Source organism: Prosopis cineraria, unplaced genomic scaffold (genome assembly GCF_029017545.1).
Source record: "Prosopis cineraria cultivar Desert tree isolate PC_DT_omini unplaced genomic scaffold, ASM2901754v1 PC1453, whole genome shotgun sequence".
NCBI lineage: Eukaryota > Viridiplantae > Streptophyta > Magnoliopsida > Fabales > Fabaceae > Prosopis > Prosopis cineraria.
The window spans coordinates 7,241-31,377 of NW_026556778.1; the positions used below are offsets into that span (position 1 = coordinate 7,241).

General features: G+C 31.6%; 3 protein-coding genes across 4 annotated transcripts; 2 read left to right on the forward strand and 1 right to left on the reverse strand.

Moving 5' to 3' along the window:
- Window positions 1-780: 780 nt before the first annotated feature.
- Window positions 781-7,650, reverse strand: LOC129300149 (caffeoylshikimate esterase-like). Of its 2 annotated transcripts, XM_054938682.1 has the most exons (8): window positions 7,440-7,648; window positions 7,302-7,334; window positions 7,078-7,204; window positions 6,812-6,958; window positions 4,442-4,572; window positions 2,660-2,797; window positions 1,621-1,719; window positions 781-1,202 (listed from the first exon to the last, which is right to left on the reverse strand). In XM_054938682.1, exons 1-8 carry the CDS (start codon window positions 7,440-7,442, stop codon window positions 939-941), a joined length of 942 nt encoding a protein of 313 aa, XP_054794657.1. In that variant the 5' UTR covers window positions 7,443-7,648; the 3' UTR covers window positions 781-938. The 2 variants fall into 2 exon arrangements, with proteins under 2 accessions (XP_054794657.1, XP_054794658.1); XM_054938683.1 differs by lacking the exon at window positions 1,621-1,719 and having other exon boundaries at window positions 7,440-7,650.
- A 10,848-nt stretch (window positions 7,651-18,498) lies between these two features.
- Window positions 18,499-19,294, forward strand: LOC129300151 (dirigent protein 24-like). The gene has a single exon (XM_054938684.1). It carries the CDS (start codon window positions 18,505-18,507, stop codon window positions 19,228-19,230), a length of 726 nt encoding a protein of 241 aa, XP_054794659.1. The 5' UTR covers window positions 18,499-18,504; the 3' UTR covers window positions 19,231-19,294.
- Window positions 19,295-20,844: 1,550 nt separating this feature from the next.
- LOC129300152 (dirigent protein 24-like) lies at window positions 20,845-22,579 on the forward strand. The gene is made up of 2 exons (XM_054938685.1): window positions 20,845-21,280; window positions 21,593-22,579. The coding sequence occupies exons 1-2, from the start codon at window positions 20,875-20,877 to the stop codon at window positions 22,423-22,425; spliced, it is 1,239 nt and encodes a 412-aa protein (XP_054794660.1). The 5' UTR covers window positions 20,845-20,874; the 3' UTR covers window positions 22,426-22,579.
- The last annotated feature ends 1,558 nt before the right edge of the window (window positions 22,580-24,137 follow it).

Sequence of the window (24,137 nt, forward strand, 5' to 3'; positions counted from 1 at the left end):
TAGAGAGGCCAATTATTTGCAAATTGCCACATATACGCTACGGTGGAGGTGGTACATGCCGTGACATGTGGCAAAAAACTATTTTCCTATGATTTTCTTCCATTTTGGAGATTTAGGTGACCCAATGTTACTTCAGACCTAAATCCAAGATTGAAGCTACAATCAAAAACACTTGTTAAACCCTTTTAACCACACCCTACTTAAATTTTGGGATGTTATATTAGTTGCTATAAACAAATGAAATGGAATTGATTGAAAGAATAAATGTAAAAATAAGATGATCAAAATGTAAAAGAGAATAGATGAACTATATTTATATAAGGGAAAAGGATAATTTTATTCATGGGATTGAAAGTCATAATTTATAAGATTTTTAAATGATATGATGATTCCTACATTTGTAGTATATAATATTGAGTATTATTATGCTTATCATGAAAGGAGAGAGTGATTTACTTTATTTTTTTAATACATTACATTCTCGTCCTTTATAAAAATCAAACAAGACTTTAGCTAAATAAGAAACACAACCAAACCTAGACCCACCGCCATTTGACTCAAAACACTAGTTTTATTTGGTTCTGTAGCAACTAACAAGTTTTTGACCAAACTGAACTAATTAAACTACAAACTCATGACCCAAACCATCTCTTGAGGCTAAGGCTCATGCTTCTTCTTCTTTTTTTTTTTAAAGTTTTAAAACAATGGTCCTTTTTGGTAGCCGGTCATGACTCTTGGTACTTGAAACGCTTTCATAGGCTATCAGCAAAGCAACACACATACACCAAATGTTAATTCTTCAAAAACCAAGTGTACAGACGCCCACTATAAATTACACGATATGGTAGGTGCATATAAGTTAATAAAAACCTTAATTCAAATAGAAATAAAAATACTGGCTTGTTATGCTGTACGTTGTCTTAGCATTAGCTGTTGGATTATTTATCCTCGTTCTGGTTCTTAAGCTCGCTCTCTAATCTGGTATTTCCATGCACGCATTTGTCGTTAAGCCAATCCACGATGTCTTTGTAAATGGTGTCCAAGTTCTCCGGCGGCTCTCCGATGAGAAGAGAGTGCCACATTCCCGGGTACAACTTTAGCGTCTTATCTTTGCTTGAAGCCACCTTATGCAGCTGAATGCTTACTGACTTATCTGTCACTTTGTCATCTTCACCGTGTAGAACCAAGAACGGTAGTGAAACCTATATACACACATCCAAACAAACCTTTTTATTTTGTACAAGTACACACACAAATAACATGGGTTGGAAAAATTCGCCATAAGATAGGCTTTTTTTGGGCTGCAATTCCCCATGCCCACAGATTTTTCTCCTTGATCACTTGCTTCTTATAACCAGGAATCTAACTCAATGCATTTGTCCGTTGCTTTCCACCCTTTCGTTTCTTTTACTAATTTCTAGACTTAGCGTTGTTGCTCTGTTTGAGGCTTTCTGAATGAATCCCCCTTTGTGGCCCAAAAAGGAAAAAAAAAAACTTTCCAACTTGTAGCCCACAATCCATGGGTTAACTCTTGCCTCTAGCTCTAAAATTGAAGAATGGGTATATAATACAGTACTACCTCCCGATTTTTTTTTTTAAATAAATGTACATTATTATTACCTCGCGCAACGTTTGCTCTAGTTCTGTACTGACTCTGTAAAGTTCGTGTCCTGTTTTCAATCTAGGTCGTCCTTTGTAGCACAGTGGGTTATTTCTAATCTGCAATTTCATCATACAATATTCTTCCAATTTAGTATATACATTATTTTTTAAAAATATAATCTGATTTACTTTATAAGCCATTTGTTAATGAAATTATTTTATTTTAAATTAAAATTTTTAAATTAATCTTAAAAAGAAAGAAAGAAAAAGATAAAAAATTAATATTATATGATTGACTTATTTTTTACTTTTTATTTGATAGTTATGTTTGAAATTTTATTTACTTTTATTCCTTATACTTTTATTATATTGGTATTGATGAAATTAATAGAAATGACTTATAAATAAAACCGGAGAGAGTAGTTAACAAGTACTTCTCGATTAGTGCATGTTTATTTATCCACTTAGCAAAAATAATTAATCCCTTTTGAAATTTTGTCAAATAATTAAACCTAAATGGTCAACGCATTTTTTGACTTCTATTCCATCATCAGATTACAATTACAAGAAAAATTACAAATAGATCTCAGATAAAAAAAAATTTCGTTTAAGTTATCCAAATTTGGCTTAGAGGTAAAGATCTCAAGAGATTTAGGACTAATTTGAAAATTTTATGAAAAAAATTGAAATATTCTTTTAACCACCTCATACTGTTAGGATGAGATTTAAGTGCTGCTGGGTTCAATTAGGAGACGGTTTCTACATTCACACAAAATCAAACTCAAAATTTTATACTTAAGCAACCATAAACTTTTTCGATAAGACCAATATCTGTTAGTGAGCCAGAATATATTCTCTCCATTTTTTAATACAAGCGAAACTTTCACACAATTTCTTGTTTTTATAAACAAAACAATAATTTTCAAGAAATAATTATAATATTTTAGATGAAAATTTAACAATTTCAAACATAATTATTACAATAATTAATTTTTTAAAGCATAGTGAATTGATTAAAATTTATCTATTTTATATTTGAAAAAGCGAGCAAGCATACCTGTTTTCTAACTTCGGAATCCTTGAAGGCAAGGTCAACTATGTCCTTGGTTGGCACTAGTTTCCACGTGGGGATGATCTTGCTTAGAGCCGTCAACATGTTGATCACCAGAGGGCTCGGTTTCATTTCATCCACTATCTGCACCATCAATTGAGTCAAATTATCATCTAACTTCACTCATAATTCTTCATAATACCAAATCATATTAATTTCCCCACCAATAATTGAGGAGACTTGGTAACAGAAACTTGACATTCTTAAAGCAAATGACATTACATTTTTTTTTATTTTTATTTATAAGTTATCTTCAATATATTTTATCATAAAAATAATTAAAAAATTTTAAAATGCATTAATTATCTTTAAAAATTTAATAAATTTTTAATTTTATCACTATTTAACATGCATATTTTAATAACAAAATACTTGCTCCCATCAATGTTTAAAGTGGGGTAAAATGAAAAAATTATGATAAAAAGCCAATGACATACTTTATAAATATATATATTAAATCTCTCCCTCTCTGCCTTATATCTTGGATTAGAGGAATACTCCTTTCAAATTAATATAAGTCATAATTAATTAATTTATAATTTATAAATAATATTAATTGAAATCTTAAATTTTTAAAAAAATTTATATCTTTTTAGTTATACCCTTATTAAATATCTTATATAAAATTCTTAATAATAATAATTAAAATTATAATACATGATGTTTTAAAAAAATAATAAATAAAGTAGAAACATGATTGAAAAAATAAATATAAAAGCTATTCAATACTTTATATTTTGAATGAGATAAATTTTTAAATGATATTTTATATTATGATCAAAGTATTACCCTAAAAAGCAATTTACCTAAAACTTTGAATTAATGCTGGCATTTTGAGTCAATATACTTTAAAATCATCACATCAATAGAATAGTTAATCACGCTGATTGCTATTTCCATCTACTTTGATTTATGCATGCGATTCAGGAAACCAGATCGTGATCGATCTTCAATCATTATCGAGCCATCAACATCGTGCATTCTACTTTATTACGCAAGTACATTGCATTGTCTATTTTCATTGACTGATGCAAGCATCTTCCAAGGAAAGCAGTTAAGGGAAATAATAAATAATTTAATACAATACATCATCGCTTAGAACTACTGAATATTTTATTTTAATATAAAGGATCGTGAATCGTGATGTAAGGTTAGGTGACTAAAGACAAACGTTGCTCAATTAAAAAGAAAAAAAAAATCAACATGTATATCACGAAGAGATAATGTGCATAATTTGCTCATCTATAGTGATGTACAGAGGATATAAATTAGAAAAGTTATTGCTGGATTTGTAAAAAGAATATTACATAATTACTTAAAATAACTTGAGAAACTAATAATGAATACATCACGTACAGGTTTTTTTTTTTGGCCAGAAGTACAGGCTAGCTATGAAAGTTTGAATTATCAGGAGATATGAATCTTGAGAAATTCTGTTTTTTCTTTCTTGTGAAAAATAGTTTTCACGTGCTTGATGTTGGTCACATAAAAATGGAGGAAAAAAAACTAGAATACACCATGACAAGTCACAGTTTTATGAGGGAGCAGACCAGATCATATATATAAATTTTTGTTATAATTTTTATAAAAAAACTAGGAAAAGAAAGAAACAAAAAAAGTATGGGGCAGGGGATAATTAATAAGTGGGAGAATTGAGAAAAATATTTAAATTTACAATTGAAAGGAGAATGGGAATAAAAACAAAAGAAAAGAGAGAAACAAACGAACCTTGCACATGGGAGCAACCAAGATAGCACCATCCCAGAAGTGAGGCTTTTTTCTGTGCAATAAGAGAGCCACAGCTCCTCCCATGGATTCCCCAAGCAGGTACCTCATCTTCTTCTTGTTCTCTTCCTTCTCTATTTTCACATTCCATAATATCAATCTCACTATCCAAATTTCTACATCTCTCTGCTTTTTTTTTTCCTTTTAATTCATATATATCATCTTAATCAATTTCAATTCAACATGTATTTTCTTCACTCTTGTAAAATTGCAGTCACTCCAATTTTATCGCAAGTCCCCAGGAAGTAACTGAAGGGACATTATAGAGTTAAACATTTCTGTAGGATTTTTCTAATCACTGAAATAATAACTAGTTCAGTCATAAATAGTCGAATTTGATTCCTTTTAATTTCAAATAAATAATTTTGTGATTTTTTTAAAAATTGATAAACTAGTTATTTGAAATATGAAACTTATTATGTGTTGAGAATATTAAATTATGTGGACTAGCTCTTAATTTTGTTCATACTGTAAAGATTTATCATATATTTTTTAAAAGTTACTCACGCTTACCGTTTTTGTGAATAAAAATTAATAATTCAAATAGATCCCTCCAAAAACTTAGTGATTTATGTAAACTTGACTTGAAAATATGTCCTACTATAATATTATTAAATGTTAAGATTTTTCTGGAGTTTATTAAAATTATATAAACTCTTTTATTTCCTACAGCAGATGGGAAAGTGGGTGTAGTTCTAACAAAGTTCGAGTAAATTTTTTCAAAATTAGAAAGACTTTGATTTTGGGAAAATATAAGAAATTTGCATTTATATTGACATTAAAAATAGTAAAATATATTCTCAAATTTGATCTGATTGCACAAAATGGTAGATAGACGCATTATGTATAAAAATATAATATTTTAATAAAAGTAGAGCGACTCAGTATATTTGTAGGGAGGCCCCAAAACAAATTACTTTACGATTACTACTTACAAAATGTCTTCCGCATAGGGGCATATATATTGATCTAAAAATTATGCAATTTATTCATGTATTAATAATAAAATAATTTTTAAATACTAACTCCCTCCTATTATAAGACTAACTATCTCACCAAAATTAAGGAAGGATAGTTAAGTTACTAATTTTATTTAAAAATATAATACTTTTTTAATTTTATTTATATCTAAATAAAAAAAATAAATTTATATTGCACCAGAAACTGGAGGAAGCACATCAGAACATGAACCCCCACTCATACATGTGTATACAGGAGTTTTTACTCTCCTTCGACGCTATCCCAAAACTTTTTTGCTGACATAAACAGTAAGAAGACAGTAAATAATTTGATGATATTTTGTATTTTTTTTTTGTAAATTTTATTCCATAAATGAAATCAAAATTTGAGAATTGAAGAGTCAAGATGATCAGGTCAAAAAAAAGAAAGTCAAGATCACAAGAATTTGCAGGACGCGCGATGGACAAGTGGATAGCGTGAAGTGAAAAAAGTGGAGCTGCTGTGGAATTGGATTCAAATTTGTGGGCAGTGTAGTAAAGTACTCCCTCCCTCCTTGTATAAAATATATTTTTAAAAAATTTATATTATCCTTAAACATAAAAAAAATAATATTTTTAAATAATTAAATAATTTTATCATTGTCTTACAAAATAAAATAAATCATTAATTATATATTTTTTGTACTATCATAATATTAATTATTATATTATTAGGAGTAAAATTAAAAAATTATTATGTTTTTATGTAAGTTCAACTAAATAATAAATTTTTATTAGTACTAGAGATTTAATTAAAAATACTTTATATATAAAAACGAAGTGAGTAAAGGCCATAAGCTTGACTTGTCTTAGGTTTTGTTTGTTTGTGGTGAATGTTATTCTCTCCATTTCTATATATAACAGATATATAACAGAAAAAATTATATCATACAATTTAAAAAACTTATTTAACCATAGTAATTATATTTAAAAATAAAAAAATTAGATTAAAATACCCCATGTTAATCAATATGAGTATGTATTAATTATTTTTTATTAATGTAAATTATAAAGGGTGATTTAAAAAATGTATAATAAATTCTTATCAAAATATGTGATTTTACTTATATAAAAAATAAGTAAAAAAATGATAGTTTCTCTTATAAATAAAAATAGAGTAGTGCCAAATAAAGAAATAAGAAAAAGGAAACAAATCAAAGCTTGGAATTGTTCCAAACGACAAGTCCGCACACCTCATCGTGCTTGAAAGCCATTCAAAATCGGAGGAATTTAATTAATATCAACAAGATAATAATGAAAATAACTGAGATGGAGGAAGAAGAAAAGATAAGGAAGCAGAGAAATTAAAACTGACCGCAAATTGAGGAGAAGAAGTTGGAGCAATCTTGGATAACGTCATTGAAATTACTCACAAGACCAGCCAGCCCTTCCGATTTCCCATGCCCTTCATAATCCATCCCATACACTTCAAATCCTGCCTCCGCCAGCCTCCGTCCTGCGCCTGTGCCCATCATTTCATCCATCATTAGTTTCAGATTTCCTCATTAATTATCCGATCAATCAAGTTCTTCATCTCAGATTCAGACGCTGATTATTATTATTATTATTATTATAACGCACTCTTCATCGTGACGCTGCATTCCATGGCGTAACCATGGCACATGAAGACCAAGGCTTTCGGTTCTTGCTTCCCACTAACCCATCTGCACGTCATCAGCTTCATTCCACGACTGTTCTCTATATACTTCTGCCAACACAATTCACAATATATATTTATAAATAATGAAACAACATTAAAGAGGCCCTAATTTGTGAGTGTGAGAGAAAGTTTATATTTGTGGTACCTCTTGGTATTCGATTTCTGCTACGCCGTTGGCCTGCAACATCGGAAAGTAAAAAGGAAGACGGGTGAGAGGATAATAGAAGAGAAATTAATTAGATCCATAATGATGGGACTGGAATCTGAGAACGAAGAGACAAACCATGAAGAGAACTTTTTGGTGCTGTGAGAAGATACAGAGTGATAATCGAGTAGAGAGCAGCCAATGAAATATCAGCTTTTTGGCGAAAATGAGGAACAAACCTTTTTCGCTGTTCTGCGATAAAATGGGGAGAGGGAGAAGGAGAGAGAGAGTTTGTGTGAGAGAGAGAGAAAAATCCTATTTGCTACATTTATATATGCACGTGTGATTGTGTTCGTGTATATATATAGAGAGATGAGAGAGATTTTCCCAGATTCAATGAAAATTAAATGTGAAAGGAATCCTTCTCCAGCGAGGCTCTAGGCCCGAAACTCCATGCTTCCACACATGGCATACAAATAAAATTAACAAACAATATCAATTGTGTAGTTGAATAGGGAAAAAAAAAAATTAACAAACACCCATTCGACTCAAACCACCGTGCCATACTCAATATCTTGGGCCTATCTCTATTGTTTTAACGGGCAATGCTGATACATGTGCAAGTGTTATGGTTTGGGAAAAGTCATGTGAAAGAGGCAAGCAGGCAGGCTGTATGTGCGTCGACCATAATCCATATATGGTCAATGAGGACGCGTCTGGGTAAAGCCCTCCAAGGAACTATTCCAAGACGCTCTTGTTTTGAAAATATCAACGCAACGTCATCCATCGCAGTTGCCGTTTTGAGTTCCCTATTTGCCTCGCATCCACAGCAACTTGCTTCAAGTTTCAGCGACGACTTCCTAACTCAGACAGTGAAACTAGCCTTCATTACAAGGCATCTTTTGATAGAGCCGCCTTCCATGACAAGTTAGCAATCTCCAAAGCTAGCTAGTTGGGCATCTATTTGCATGTTAGTAAGCAACATTCTCAAATCTCAACGTCTTCAACTCCTTTCCTTCCTATTTTAACTATCATTTGCTTCTTCTAAACAGGGGTCAAGCACATTGGACTACTCATTTGAGCTTCCTTCAGACTCAAGTTTTAAAAAGTGAGGTATTTTAGAATAAAAAACTTTTATGTTTAACCTTTTTAAACCCTTAAAAAATAAGCTCATCAAACTACCCATTAAAACCTGTATTTATTTTAACCTAAAAAATTGTGATATTTCATATCTTTAAATTAAATTTAAATGTTAAATTAAATCTAAATTTTGATACACACACTTTAAAATTAGGATTTGTATTAAAAATTTTAAATTCTACAACATTTTAATTTATGCTTTATAATATCAATACATATTATTATAATAATAAATTAAATTCAAAGATAAAAAATAAAAGAGGGCTCCCAAACATTCATCCATTCAAGCTTGGCTATGACCCACATTCATTTATTCTCCAATAAACATTCACTTCTCTGACTCTTCCCTTCCCCTTTCATTTACCATCGGCCCCTTTCCTCTAACACACTGTCTCTCCCTCTCTCAATCCACATCTCAACTCTCTCTCTCTCTCTCTCTCTCTCTCTCACATTATTTCCTCCCCTCCTCCTCCTCCTCAACCAAGTAATAAGTGCATATTTTATAATTAAATAGGTATAGATTTTAGTTTGAATTTAATTATATTTATTAAGATTTCATACATATATTTAATTGATATTTATATATTTTTTCCTCATCACTTAATTATAAAATAAAAAAGAATTTTAATATAAAATTTACTCATATCTTTTTATCTTTATATTTTGTAGAGAAAAAGAATAAGCCAAATAGAAGGAAAGAAGGAAAAGAGAAATATATATATATATATATATTATATATTATATATATATATATATATTATATATATATATATATTAGAGTCCTACATTGACAAGGAACAAAAGGAGAAACTTCTACTTTAACTATAAATACTTCCTCCATCAAAAGAAGATTCATGCAATTACTTATCTGAATATTTCAAGAATTTTTTTTGAGATATTTGGAGCTCGTGTATTTTGAAGGTTGAAAGTGAGACCGTTGAGGAGTTCTACAATTTATAATTATTTCTTTTCTACTCTTTAATTTTCTTTGTGATCATTTTTCATGATTGAAGATTTTAGAACGGTGTTATATGATTTTATTATGTATTTTTAAATTACGCAGTTGGGGTAGGGATGTAGCCCAATTGAAGAACTGGTTTTCTATTTTGTTTGTTTTGACTATTTGCATTTATACTCATGAATATTTTTGCTTTTTTCAATTATATTTATTTCTTTTGTTCTTTATATTGATTTAATAACTAGCCACCATTTAATCAAATCTGCGGATAATCTTGATGGACTGAAAGGTAAAGAGAGAACCTAAATTTAGAAAAATAAACATAAATAACTAGGCTAAGGATAGTTCTAAAAATTTTTGGTGACTTAAACTATAGTTTCACAATTTAATTAGTTGCTTGCGTATTGTAAGAACAAATTCAACGCTAATTAAAAAGAGACTAATAATTTGAAAGAATATTAGAACATTTTAGGAATTGTTGTTACTATAATTGATCAGAGTCAACTCAAAAGGTAGAAACTAACAATCTATAGGGTGAATCCTAAACCCCAATGCTTTAAGTGATTGTGTTTTCATCATCATTTTTTTCTTGATTTATTCTTATTCCTTATATTTTCATCAAAATTATCCATTTTATCTATTTTTCTTGAAATATTAATTATTTAAATTAATAAAAATGTAACTTTTCTATAGGTTTGACACCTAAAATATTTCAAGTAATTTATTACTATGATTTTATACACTTGTATGAGTGATCACCAAAAATAGGGTTATAGGGGCAATTATTTTGTGTGTGCAGTGAGACTACGGGAGTATGTGCAATAGGTGATCAAGGAAGAGAAATAGAAGCTGAGTTGACCTGGGAAGCGAGTTGGGATATTTGGATGTGGGAATTTAATTGGGACCCACTAAAGGTCAGAGATAGGATGAGAGGGAAATCGAATGTTAAAACATGCTCTGTTAATTTCTCATAGCTAAAAAAAGAGGAAAAGCTCTGTTAATTTTTTCCCATTACACTTCTCGAGATCTCTCACTTACATTATGCATATGCAGTGTGTGTGTGTAATAAAGAGAGAGAGAGAGAGTGAAGTAGCTTAGAAATTATAAGGGGAGCACGTGCATCTTCTTGCTTTAGGGCTATTATAACACTGGAAAACAAAGGAGGGTGAAGAGTCATCACGATTGTTCTTAACAGCAACACTAGAAAAGCTAGCTTCTCACATGACCTTGCTAACATTAGTGTCATTAAGGATAAATATTATAAGTTGTTCAAACTCAGCCTTAATGAGAGTCAAAAGTGGTTGCTGCTGCTACTTGATGCATCCTCTTCCATGGTGAGTATGAGCTTGTTTCAAAGTGGTGACGAGAGCATTAGAAAGATAGGGTTGATAGGGATGGAGGAAGGGAGGAAGGGGTGATGTAAGGAGCCTGTTGAGGGAGACATTGTAAGTATAGCCAAAGGGCACTATAATGGAGAGGATGGGACAAAGACGACATCATGCGAATGTGGTGGCCATAAGATTGAGACTTAAGGCAGGCTCTTTTGAGAGAGCTTAAACAGAGAGTGAGAAGCGTGGTGCCGGCATAGAGAGAAGTGACTTGGGCACGGTCCCTCTGGCGAGCCAACCCTAGAGAGTACTTTAGCACTGAAGCTGCCTTTATTGTGAGGATGAAGAAAGTAGAGGGAGAAAGAGAGAGTGAGAGTGAAGCAGACGGATATGTTGGAGAGAGAGAGTGAAGTAGACAAAAGTGGGGAAGAAGCAGTTAGAGAGAGTGTGTGTGAAGCAACCAAGCCTTAAGACATGGAAGGTCCCATAAGTTTAAAAATAATCAGATGTTTGTGAGAAATAGATGGCAGGCGTCGGATGTAACGATTTTGATAGTTTTTGAATTTTTTTGCGTCATCTCATAACATAGGATATCATATGCTTACCCATTTTAAAATAAGAGTTTTTAGATCCAATCCAATTAGACATGCGCTTTCAATAATCAATATCAAGTATCCATTCAAGTTTTAATAACAACACATTTAAAATTAATAATAATCCATTCGAGTTTTAACAAGTTAGAAAAATATATAGAATGGGCACAATTATATATGTTAGTTCTTCATCAATAAGTATTTATTTAAGTTTTAATACCAACTCATTTAAAGTTAACAACAATCTATTTAAAGTTTAATAAATTATAAAAAACAAATAGGAGTTGTTTAATTGTCTAAGTGTTAGTAATTCATCAATAGGTATCCATTGAGATTTTAACAACTCATTCAAAATTAATAATAATTTATTTGAGTTTTAACAAGTTAGAAAAATTGTTAGGATGTGCTTATTTGTATGTGATAGTCTCTTATTAATAAGTATCTATTTAAATTTTGACAATAACTTATTCATAATTAATAGCAATATATTCAGACTTTTAATAAACAAAATGCACGAAATTTTAAAACTCTTAATTTGTAATTGTTATATTAATAAGTAATATTAGTAAAATAACAAATTTCTTTTAGAAATTAACAACATAACATTATGTTATAATATGAAAGTAGTTTAAAAGCTTAGTTTATTACTTATTTTTTTGCCATATATAATTAAATAGGCTACCAAACTTTTTAGGTGGTCAAGAGGTCATGGGTCAAGCCCTCCCTTGGCCATCTTTACCAATTATTCTTAAATAAAACTATCATTAATATTGGAATTCTAGTGAATGGCTATTGGTAATCTTGTCGATAGAAAGGCTTCAGCGATCTTAGCTCTAGAAGGGTCTCCAGTGGAGGTTTAGTGGCTGGCACCAGTGACAATAGGAGTGGCTTTTTTGTTTAAAAAAATAATCTTTAAGAGCAATTCAGTCATTTCAAAAAAAAAATAATTTCATCTGAGGACTAAAGGAATATTGTGAAAATTTAAAATCCATTAGTCTTTTATTGATATAAAATTTCTCTAGTAATCCTTGATTGATATGTTCCCAAAAAAAATCTAAAGAGATGAGTCAAGGAGGTTTCGGGCCAATCTAAAAGGTTATTTGAGTAGAGTGAGCTTCAATTTGTTAGACTCAATTGGTTTAAGATGTCTTTTTTATAATTCGATGCTCCAGAGTAAGTTTGGGATAGTTTATTATTTTTTAATATATATATAATATAATATAATATAATATTATTCAGGTTTAAAATTAGGTGTGAAATGAATTAGTAATTTTCAGATGCATATAAAAATTTATTTTTTACCTATTTGAAATTCAAATCTAATCATATTTAAATTTAAATTAATATTCATCTATTTAATAATTCTATCTAACCTAAATATATGGGAAAAATCTAGGTTCATATTTCGAGTATATATATACATATATACTGGGATTCAAATTTAAATTAATATGTGTGTGTTTAAATATTTAGGAAAAAGAATATATTTTACTATTTAAATATATCCTCATGAATTTTGAAAATTATAAATGTGATAAAGTATATATATTAATCTATTTAATAATTTGAATTTCATTATGTTAAATTTCATATATTAACTTTTCCTTATGAAGTTTGTTTCCCAGAACACGTATTTATTTTTACCTATATTGCCTCGTGAAGCAATATCTATACTTTTTAAATATTTACAAATATGTTAGAAAGGTTCTCATGAAATTTGTTAAAATTTAAATACCTAAAATATCTATACTCACATAAATAAATATTTAATATCTATCATCTTGATTTTTTTTTAAAATACCTCTTAATTTTCTCTCTCAACTCGACCTTATTCAATTATAAATTATTAGGTTAGACTAATAGTATATTTCACACTTTCACGTCCAACTTGCTCCTCTAATTACATTAGATTTATTCTCCTATATACTATTATTCAAATTATTTATGGCTTTTACATTTGAGATCCATGCGATTTGTACCATTAACTCAATAAAAAATGATTGGCATATTGTGGTTAGGGTGATTCATGTTTGGATATTGACAGGCACAAATGTATTCGAAGAATCCAAATGTGTTGAGTTGATCTTTTAAAGTGCTAGAGTAAGTATTTATATCTTTTATGTTTCTTTTTTATAATTTGGATCCCATCAATAACTACGTCCAATATATAATATTTATAATATCTATAGGACAACATTGCTATAGGGTGATGGATCTTTGCAATCACTTAAAAGTCTTTTATGAGACATTTTGAAAATAGGTTATATCCCTTTAAATAGAGTCGGGAATAAGGGTCAGGCTTGGAGGGTTGTTCGTTTAAATCCATTTTTATAAGGGTTTGGGCTTAAAAAAATGATATTTTTAAGAAAATCAAGCTTTTAAGCCCAGCCTTAATAGGCCTTGAAAAAATAGGTTCAGGCTCGGGTGGTCATTTTAGGCTCGTTTTTATTTTTTCCTTAAAAAATAAAATATTTTTTATTTTTAAATTGAATTTAAACTTTAGAATATATGTTTATACTTTAAAATTAAAATTTTTATTATTTATTTTTAATTTTTAAACATTATAATTTATATTTTTAAAAAATATATGAAATATTATAATTTAAAAATTTAATTTTTAAAAATTTTAAAAAATAAAAAATAATAATAAGGACTTAGGAACTTGGCCTTAAGCCCTTTATATAAGAGCCGTATTTTAAAAAATGAGGCATTTTAAAAAAAATTTGAGCTTACGGGTCTGAGCCCTTAAAGGTTGGGCTCATAAGGCCCGAGCCCATATAGGCTGGGCCTGCCCGTTTTTTAACTCTATCATTAAAATATATAAAATTTTAAACTTCGAGGTCACCTAGCACTTTGAATTGTATAGGATAACGAATGATCCTTACAAGATTAATTTTGTGTTCTTTAATATTGTGAAGTTGTGTCTTGAGATGGGTTCCATTCATCATTTTGGATTTAATTTTGTTAATACTCTAGGTATTGTAGATAAAAAGGCAATGAATGATAATTACTTAGTTGGTATGTATTTAGACTTTTTGAATTTATTCTTCAAAAACTCTATTTAGCACATTTAAGATAATATCTCATTTTAGTTTTTTCTTATCTATTTGAAAACTTTAACTATGAACTGTCTAATATTATTTAATATATAAAGTTTGTGCACATATATTAAATAATTTTATTTTATATAATAAATTCTTGAATATTTTATTTAATGTATGGAATTAGTTTAAGTTAATTGGAAAAGAAAGTAAAGATAATTGCATTTAATATGACAAGTTTTTAAAAATAATAAAGTGTTTGTTTAATATGTTCGACTTGCCAATCAAATATACTAAAGTAATTGGATATCTAATTAGATAATTTTATTTAATAATTACTTTAGTAACTAAAGTAATTATTTAACAGGACAAGTTTAAATAATCTATTTTTATCTATGTCAATCTTAAATGGTCCACTTCTTTTTTAATAGGTGTGATTAAATGGTCTACTTTTTTTTTTTGACAAATGTGATTGGAAGGTTATATAGAATTGGAGAGTTGGAGGGCCCATTAAGGATGGAAAAAATGGACAAAAATAAGTCTAGAAGATGTAGAATAATATGACACAAATTTCATCAATTAATATTATTTGAATCCTTATTTTTTGGTTTTAATTTTTAGTGTCTATGACAAAAATTAATTTAATATTGTTCTTATCATTATAAGAAAAATAAGGTGAGTTGTACTCTATGGAGGGCCTTTGCAGATGAGGTACTAAATTTGACAGAGGTGGTACTAAAAAAATCAGTTATTAGCATACTGCAATGATTTAAGATTTGAGAGTTCAACAATACCAAAAAAAATGTACTTTAGGTAATTTGTTTTGACTTATTGTAGTTACTTAGAATATTAATAATATCAAAATACATCAATCTAAATATTTGTTTTACATAATTATAACTCATTAAAATGTTATAAAATGTTACAACAACAACAATAAAATTTTATTATCTTTGAGTAAGAAATTAAAGGAAAAAAAAATAAAAAAGAAGTAAAAATAAGATGAGGAAAGAGAAGAAAAATCAATAAAAACTCTTTCTCTTCTTAAATCCTTTCATTTGGTATTGCTACAAACTCAATCACAATACCATGTATATGTTTTCTTTTTTCAAGAGCACTTTGCTTTCATTTTGGAAAACAAAAACATGCGTATATATCAGTAAAAAACCAATATCCTCATGATATCCAAAACTCATCCCTTCACTAATAGTGGTGTGCTAGAAGGACAAAAATGCTAGAACAAAATGAGTGGAAGAGTAAGGAATGAATAATTAAACAACAAAAAACATATAGATTTAGCTGTTAATTGCAATGTAGGATAGACTATAATACTTGAGGCATGGTTCAATGTTAATGATGAGGATGATAATGAAGCTGATGGCTTAACATATCTTGAATTCCCAACCAAATTTGTTTATAAGAAATTTTTATGTTTTAGTGGCAACCTAGGAAGTAGGGTTTTTCAATCGAAAGATTGCACTATACCCCTCCAAGTAGTGGTGAATTGTATTATTTGCACATCTTGCTAATCATAGTCAAAGGCCGCACTTTGTGTGAGAGTATATGCACTATTGATGAAGTTGTCTACCCTACTTTTAGAGATGAATGTTATGCATTTGTGTTATTAGATGATGACAAGAAATATATTGATAACATTAGAGAAGCAAGCCAGTGAGCATTTGGACAATTTCTAAAAAGATTGTTCTACACTACTCTTATTTGTAATTCTTTCTTTCAACCAAAGATTGTATAGGATAGTACATGAGTCTCTTATCAGATGACATTGTGCACATGCAAATAAATATTATTGAATACTACAGTATGCAGTAATTACATTTGCCTTCTTTAATTTTTTCTGCAATTTAATAACATTGATAGAATTTATATAAATTATCAGACAACACTACTGATTAATGTAACAACATTCTTTTCACAAGATTGCAACTAGATGAGGCTGATTTGTTTAGCTTTACATTGATTGATATTGTGAAAATACTTCAATCTAATGGAAAAAGTCTCATGGATTATGAGCCTATGCCTTTACCTGACATGCCAAGCTTGGAAAGTGAGAATAAACTACTAAGAAACAAACTAGATTATGATAAAGTTGTATTGTCTATTGACTTGACAAAGTTGCTTTAGACATTAACTCCTAAGCAAAGGACAATTTATAATAAAATTATTAGTACTGTTGCATCTAATAAAGGAAGAGCTTTTTTCCTCTATGGATATGATGGCACTGGAAAGATGTATGTTTAGAGGACATTGTTGCTTCATTATGATCTAGAGGTAAAATTATTCTCAATGTAGCATCAAGTGTAATAGCTTCTTCATTTCTTCTGGAAGGACAGATAGCTCACTCACAATTTTGTATTCTGCTTTTTGTGAGATAAGACATCATATGTAGCATAAAATAAGGACGTAACTTGACTGAATTATTAGTTCACATGTCATTGATTATATGAGACAAGGCTCTAATGGCACACAAGTTTTGTTTTGAAGCTCTTGACAAATGCTTAAAAGATATTTTAAAGTTTAGTAACCTATTAGTTGCTAATTTTCCATTTGGAGGAAAAGTTGTTGTGTTTGGTGAAAACTTCAAGTAGATCCTTCCTGTTATTCCAAGAGGATCCAGAGAAGGCATTGTTTTTGCTGTCATTAACTCTTTGTCCATTTATAATAACTGTCAACTTCCTATGCTAACAAGAAACATGAGATTTATGGCAATAAAGAATATGGTATCTAACAATGCTATTCGGGATTTTACTAATTAAATTATCTCAATTGATGATGGGATTGCTGTTAAAGTTAATGGAGGATCTGTGGATATTAATATCTCAAATAATTTGTTACTAGATGATTCAGATAATCCAATAGAGTCTATTATTAATTTGACTTTTTTGGATTTTTTTAACAATGTCTATAATTCTTTATATTTTAGAGATAAAACTATCTTAGCCCCTACGTTGATTGTGGTTGAAGAAGTAAATAAGTATATATTGTCCATGATCTTTAGAGAGTAAGTTGTATACTTGAGTTTTGATAGTCTTATGAAAGATGTTGGGCACATGAATTCACTTGATAATTTGCATTCTATAGATTTTCTAAATTTAATTACAATGTCAAGCCTTTCGAATCATGAAATAAGGCTAAAAGTTGGTGTCCCAATTATTTTAATGCAAGACATTTTAAATCTATGGGATTGTGCAATGGTATGTGTTTCATAATTAAATGAATTGGAAAACATGTTATTGAGGCCCAAGAAATGTTTGAGTCAACTACAAAGATGAAAGCATTTATACCTCGTGTTACTTTGTATCCAACCAATTTCAAGTTTCCATTTATCATGAGAAGGAGGTAATTTTCTATTGTGTTAGCATTTGTAATGATCATTAATAAGAGTTAAGGCTAGAGTGTGTGTAATGTCGATTTGTACTTTTCTTGTTCTGTTTTCACACAAGGCCAATCATGTGTTTATAAAGGGTTTATAAATATTAGTTCTTAATAAGGATGATCAATTCATAGATAGAACTTTTAATGTTATTTATATGGAAATCTTTAATAATTTAATCTAATTAATTATAAATTTTTGTTAATTTGCTTCTTACCGTATTCATTCACATCATATTTATTTAGTTTTTAAATTTACTTAACTTTATTATGCATATTGAACATTAAAAATGATAATTACATAGCTCCATTACGTATAGGATGATATGAAACATTAGAGATAGTATGATAAAAGTTATTCTTTTGAGAAAGATCTTCCTACAAAATTAACACTAGTTTATAGAAATTTTAGTATTTACATAGGTACTTTACTAGTTATTTTTTGAAACAAAATCGGCGTTGTAATTTTTAAGTAAATGCCATTGTTTAAACTGTCGATATAATATAAATTATATTAATAAAATAATAAAAAAGCTTTTTCTGAAAAAAATTTACTTAAAGAAGGAACAATATTTTTTTGAAAAAAAAAGTAGATATTGTAAGAGCGCTTCAATTAACAACCCCACAACACGACTACCTAAGCCCATTTGCCCCCATTTTTTATTCTCCTAATTAGCGTATTATAAAAGCAGAGCGGTTTATCAAAAAAATTAAAGAAATAATATATACAGAGCAGGCACACAAAATAGCAGAATGAAGAAGCTTATTCACAAAATGTCTAAGCTTCCTTCTCTTGAGGCCACCATAGCCATCTTTCTTTCCTTCATGGCTTCCTTCATCGATCAATCTTCTTGTACTAGAACCCTAACTAATAATATTCCAGCCCAAAACATCAACCTCAGCCATAGCCATCTTCACAAGTTCACATTCTTAATCCCACACATCCTCGACACTGCTCTTTCTCGGCCTTCATCAACCAATGATTTTCCCTTCTCAGAACCTCTAGAAACTTCTCCAACTACTACGGAAATCCCAGAATCAGAATCTCCACGGGACCAAAACCTAACTCTGGATCTTTCATCGTTGGGATTCTTATTTCCCACGAAAACCACGCTCCAAGACTTGCAACTGGGGAAAATAACGTTGGTAGAACAGGAATTACTGCGAGAGGTGGATGATGATGGTTTAGACAAGTTTGGGAAAGCAGAAGGAGTGTACGTGGGTAGGTCCGAGGACGGGACTAGTTATATGATGGCCTTGACTGTAAATTTTGAAGAGGAAGATGGGTTGAGACTTTATGGAGAGCAGAGGAGTGATGTTCTTGAGTCGCATGTTGCTGTTATTGGTGGTACTGGCAAGTACGAGGATGCTAATGGCTATGCTTCTGTTAAAGTTGTGGAACGTGTAGGCTTTAGTAAACAAGAACAAGGACAAGTCACCAGTACTAAGTTTCTTTCCTTCCATGTGTACCTTATTTGAAGCAGCCTATAGTCAAGCTTGTTTTCCTCTCGAGTACTGAGATGTATAATCTTGTTTGCAGTAATGGATATCATACTAACTAATAACAAATATATTCCTACCTACAATTATTTTCCTATACTGTTAACTTTATTTAACTTTGGTTCTCCATACTTGAATTATTCAAATAACTTGAAGTTTGTGTGTTTGTGTCAAGTGACATCAATTAATATTGACATTTTCGATGAATTTTCTCAGATTTTCAATACTATCCCTCTCTTTTATTCTGTGGATATATCAATGAAAATTGCAACAAGAGTGAACAAAACTTCTGCGACATGAACAGCATGATTCTGCAAATAGTTGACAGGAAAAGGGAATAAAAATACAGGGGCTAAAGTAAAGAATTAATGAAGTTGTATTTTCATATCTATTGGAAGAAAACGACATTACGTATCAGTACAGGATCAAATTGAATTTCAGACAAAATTTTGGACCACCAAATCTTAAATGCACTTCTTCCTTGGATAAGATTATATTAAAAGGGTAGACAAAATGAACTCCAATGATGTCACGGTAGAATCAAAATATTCTGTCCTGTATGTATGGGGAGACTCTGGTCTCGAAGACGATGCATTTGACACTAAATAAGCTTGTAATACATTCAAAATCAGAGATATAATCAAACCAGCCTTCAACCCCATTGACTCACTAAAATCCTCATGACAAGAAATCGATCAGTGACCCTGAACTAAACTTGATGACCCAAGGTGTAAAGTCGGTTTAACCTCTCTGCATTTATTTCGTTGCAGTGCTAGGTAACTGCAAAAAGTTAATCAAGATAGAACCATATTGCACGCACCTAAAAGCATAATTAATTTTCACAGTCACCATTTTTTGGGGGAAAAATTGGAAGGGTAATTGACCCCTGTTACATGCATAACATTATGCATGTGATACTAAATAAATATACCGGGAATTCTTCCCAAAGAAAACAGAAAAAGTCTGATACCATAAGCTCATAACAATAGAGGAAAATCCCCGTAGAAGAAAACAAGCAAAATCTGAAAACGTGACATAGAGAATATCTCCTGAACAAAATGTATTCAGTGCAGAAAGGAAGAGACAATGGTTTTCAAGTCCGTTCGCATAAACTTCTCAACAAGAGACCACGTGCAGAGAAGAATCTAATCCATTATCCATGATCGTTTCAATAGAAAATAAAGTTTTGTTAGTGATATGATCCACGTTGGGCTCTGAAATCAAACCCTTCCAGCCTCAATTAATTTTCCATCTCAATTATACTGCCTCGTAACTAAATGTACAGTTGACCTGCCTTGTATCACACTTTATCACTTCATATAATTTGATGAAGCAGTTCTTGTGGTGACCAACAAGTGCGAGTTGTTATTTCAACTAAAACACCTTCCAAGCTAAAGGAACAACATCGAAATCCAACCACTCCATATTGCTTTTTTCCTCTACTAAATATGCTAACAACTTCATCAATTCAAGTTAAACTAAATAGAAATATCAGAGACCCTCCTGTTCTACGTGCATGTATAAATACACAAGAAGAAAGTCTGCTTCATCAACATCCTACAATTGAAGCATTGAACCAGAAGTACTCTCTCTCGCTTTCACTCACAGAGCCTTCTCTGAAAAATGGGGAAACTCGACATTTTCAAGCTCATCAATTGCCTCTTGTTTCTAGTCACTGTGTTTAATACTGTCAACTCTGCTAGGGTCCTTGATGAAGTTGATCCACAACCACAAGTCATTAACAATCAACCAGGACTGGCCCATCCTACAGTCACAACTGGTCCTACTTCTACTGCAACAACCACTTTGCCAGGCACCCAAATTCCGGCTACCGCCGCCGCCGCCCCTGCCATCCCGGTTCCCCACGACACTCCGGAGGAAACACCAGTAGCAGGTGCACCTGTTGCCGCCACCAATGAGGCAGCGACGCCCATCGCCACCACCCCCACGAAGGTGGAAACTGATGATGGCGCAGATGATGATAACAACAATGCTGCTGCTGCTGTGAGCTCCGCTGCACCGGCTGCAGGTAAAATGTTATACGATATGAATCAATTAAATGACATTTTTAAAAGGATTTGGAATCCATCCACTCAAACCAACCCAATTTCATCCGTACTTGAAACTTATAGATATATTTTGTTTTCAAAATTTCAAAAGAACTTCATGATTAGAAGGTTCCTTGCAGACGTTTCCTTTCAAAAATTTGATATTCAAGCTTTTTGAGTATTACATGAAAAAAGTTGATTTCCGAATCCTTTTTAAGATATTGTTTTAATGGCGGCCAAAAGAAGAATATAATATTGTTAAGATTTGAAAAATTCTTAATTAATATTTTCAGGTGATGAAAGTGCAGAAGAAAATCCAGAACACCCAGAGCCAGAAGCGGTAACTCCAACCGTCGTCCCGGTGGCAGGAGCCCCAGTCGCCGGCAGCAACGGGGCGGCAACTGCGAGTCCAGCCGGAAAAGAACCGACCCTTTCTTTCTTCATGCACGACATCATTGGCGGGTCACACCCGTCAGCCAGAGTGGTGGCCGGGATCGTTGCCAACACGGACGTCACCGGCCTGCCGTTTTCCAAGATCAACAACAACCTCTTCCCCATTGTCGGAGGAATCCCGTTAGTCAACCCCAAGCTCAACGGCATTGTCACCAACAACAACCTCCCACTCCTCGTAGGCCTCAACGCCGCTCAAGCCTCCACTGTGTTCCAAAACAGAGGCACCGGTAGCACAGTTACCGGCGGCGACAACCAGCCTTTTGTCTCCGCCGGTAACCTTCCAGCCGGGTTCACCCTCCAGAAGCTCATGTTTGGGTCGGTGACGGTGATCGACGACCAGTTGACCGAAGGGCACGAGCTAGATTCTACTGTGATTGGTAAAGCAGAAGGCTTCTACTTGGCTAGCTCCTTGGACGGTACTAGCCAAACCCTCGTGCTCACAGTTATATTACACAGTGGTGAGCAACATCACGGTGTCGAGGATACCATAAGCTTCTTCGGCGTTCACCGGACTGCATCGCCGGGATCGGAGATCGCCGTGATCGGCGGTACGGGTAAGTATGAGAATGCAATGGGATATGCTGCTCTTGAAACGCTTCCAAAGGAGGACATGCACACCACGGACGGAGTAGACACCATCCTGCATTTCAATGTCTATCTCACTGATGAGTAGCTTACTTGTACTTCACGCTTTGGTTCTTTTCCTTGCTTATTTGATTTCACATTTGGGTGAACTTTAATTATTATATATGTATGGTGGTTGGTCTGTATCTCAGAACGTGTTCATATCAATGTCAAGGCGTGTCGTATGTTTTTCTGATATTCAATCCTTAATTGTTGATCAAAATATTTTTCATTTTATTTATTCTTGAGGTTTTAAATTTGAAATAACTTTAGTTCAATTATGTGGGCCAGTTTGGTTAACCCAATCTTCTAGCCAATGATTGGGTTCCAACCTCAAGCTGACAAGTTCTTTTGGGTTGACTACGATGGTGCCTTCGCAATGGTGCTTTCTGGTCTTCAACGTTCTGCATTATCAATATAGCATGATTTGCAGAGAATGTAACAGCAAGGAGCTAAACATCTGCTATTACAAATATATCCTATAATTCAAGGTTGCTCACTTTGAACAGAAGTTGGTGAAGCAACCTTTGACTTTGAGCCGCGACAATACTGAATGATTACAGATACAAAAAACCGATAATATAGTATCACTGTAATTGAAAACGTAAGAACGCCGCAGGCTAAGAAAACACTATAAACAACAAGATCAACGAGTACCAACACCAGTCCAGTCCTATCGTGCCAATAACCCACCAAGTCCGTTTGACTTTTGCCTTTTATACAGATTAAGAGAACCACAAAACTCGAGGTCCATGTCACAACTGAAGCCGTGATCAACCCTGCGATTTCAATCAGTTCGTTGTCTTCATCATATTGGTGTCGGACCATTTCAACAGAAATCTTGGGGGTATGATCTGCTAGGCATAATTCCATGATGCTACTTTTACAACAAGCTGCAAATCGACCTGTGTGGTCAAGACAATAAAAGGCCATGAATACGAACATAGGAAGGAAAATTCCCCCAGATACCAGTTCTTGTAGAAGATTAATGTGCTCTTTGAAAAGGAAACTGATCACTAAATATATCGCCGCCATGAAGAAGGAACTGAGAAACCAGAACAGGTGAAGAGACACGGGGAAGTAATGACTGCTTTTACTTTGTCCATCTGCATTTTCTTCGTCATTATATTGCATACCAAGCTATGCAATTGCAATGAAATATTGTCCTACCTTCAATGTAAGTTAAGTGTGAGTGTATTTGTGTATAGCAGCAGATTCTAGTAATTATTTGTTTGCTCAAAAAAAAAAAAAAAAGACAGCTTGGATTTAGATCCAATAGAATTAAGCCACGTGCGTTGCACGGATAAAACAAATCTTCTACAATGTCAATTCTATTAGATCAATGTCAAATAATTTTGTTAAGTATAAATAATAAATACAAACCAATGTTTAAATAAAGTCTAAACATACTTGACTTATTAAGTTTCAATATTTAATTTTTCTTTACATTATTTTTAATGTTGATTTTCATTACATTATTTCAAAATTAAAATATTTAGAATTAATAACTCAACATTAGACATATGAAAGAAATCATACAAAATTTGTCAAGAAATATCCTAATAAATCATGCATATACATAATTTAATTATTTGAAAAAATTTAAATAATGTCAATAAATATATATTTGAACTTTTAAAATTTAATGATGATCATATCACGAGAGGAAATTTCCGTAAAACCCTCGACAAAACTTATTTAAAGTCAACCCCTTAAAATTATGAAACATGAGTTCAATTCCTATGGTTTCCATTTGAGCAA

Bases quoted from the DNA above. Each gene is read 5' to 3' on its own strand.
- LOC129300149 (XM_054938682.1), bottom strand. The intron at 7,205-7,301 runs GTACCACAAATA...TTGTGTTGGCAG, and splicing joins CAGAAATCGAATACCAAGAG to AAGTATATAGAGAACAGTCG. The intron at 1,720-2,659 runs GTATGCTTGCTC...ATGAAATTGCAG, and splicing joins ATTCCGAAGTTAGAAAACAG to ATTAGAAATAACCCACTGTG.
- LOC129300151 (XM_054938684.1), top strand. From the start codon at position 18,505: ATGAAGAAGCTTATTCACAAAATGTCTAAGCTTCCTTCTCTTGAGGCC.
- LOC129300152 (XM_054938685.1), top strand. From the start codon at position 20,875: ATGGGGAAACTCGACATTTTCAAGCTCATCAATTGCCTCTTGTTTCTA. The intron at 21,281-21,592 runs GTAAAATGTTAT...TAATATTTTCAG, and splicing joins CTCCGCTGCACCGGCTGCAG to GTGATGAAAGTGCAGAAGAA.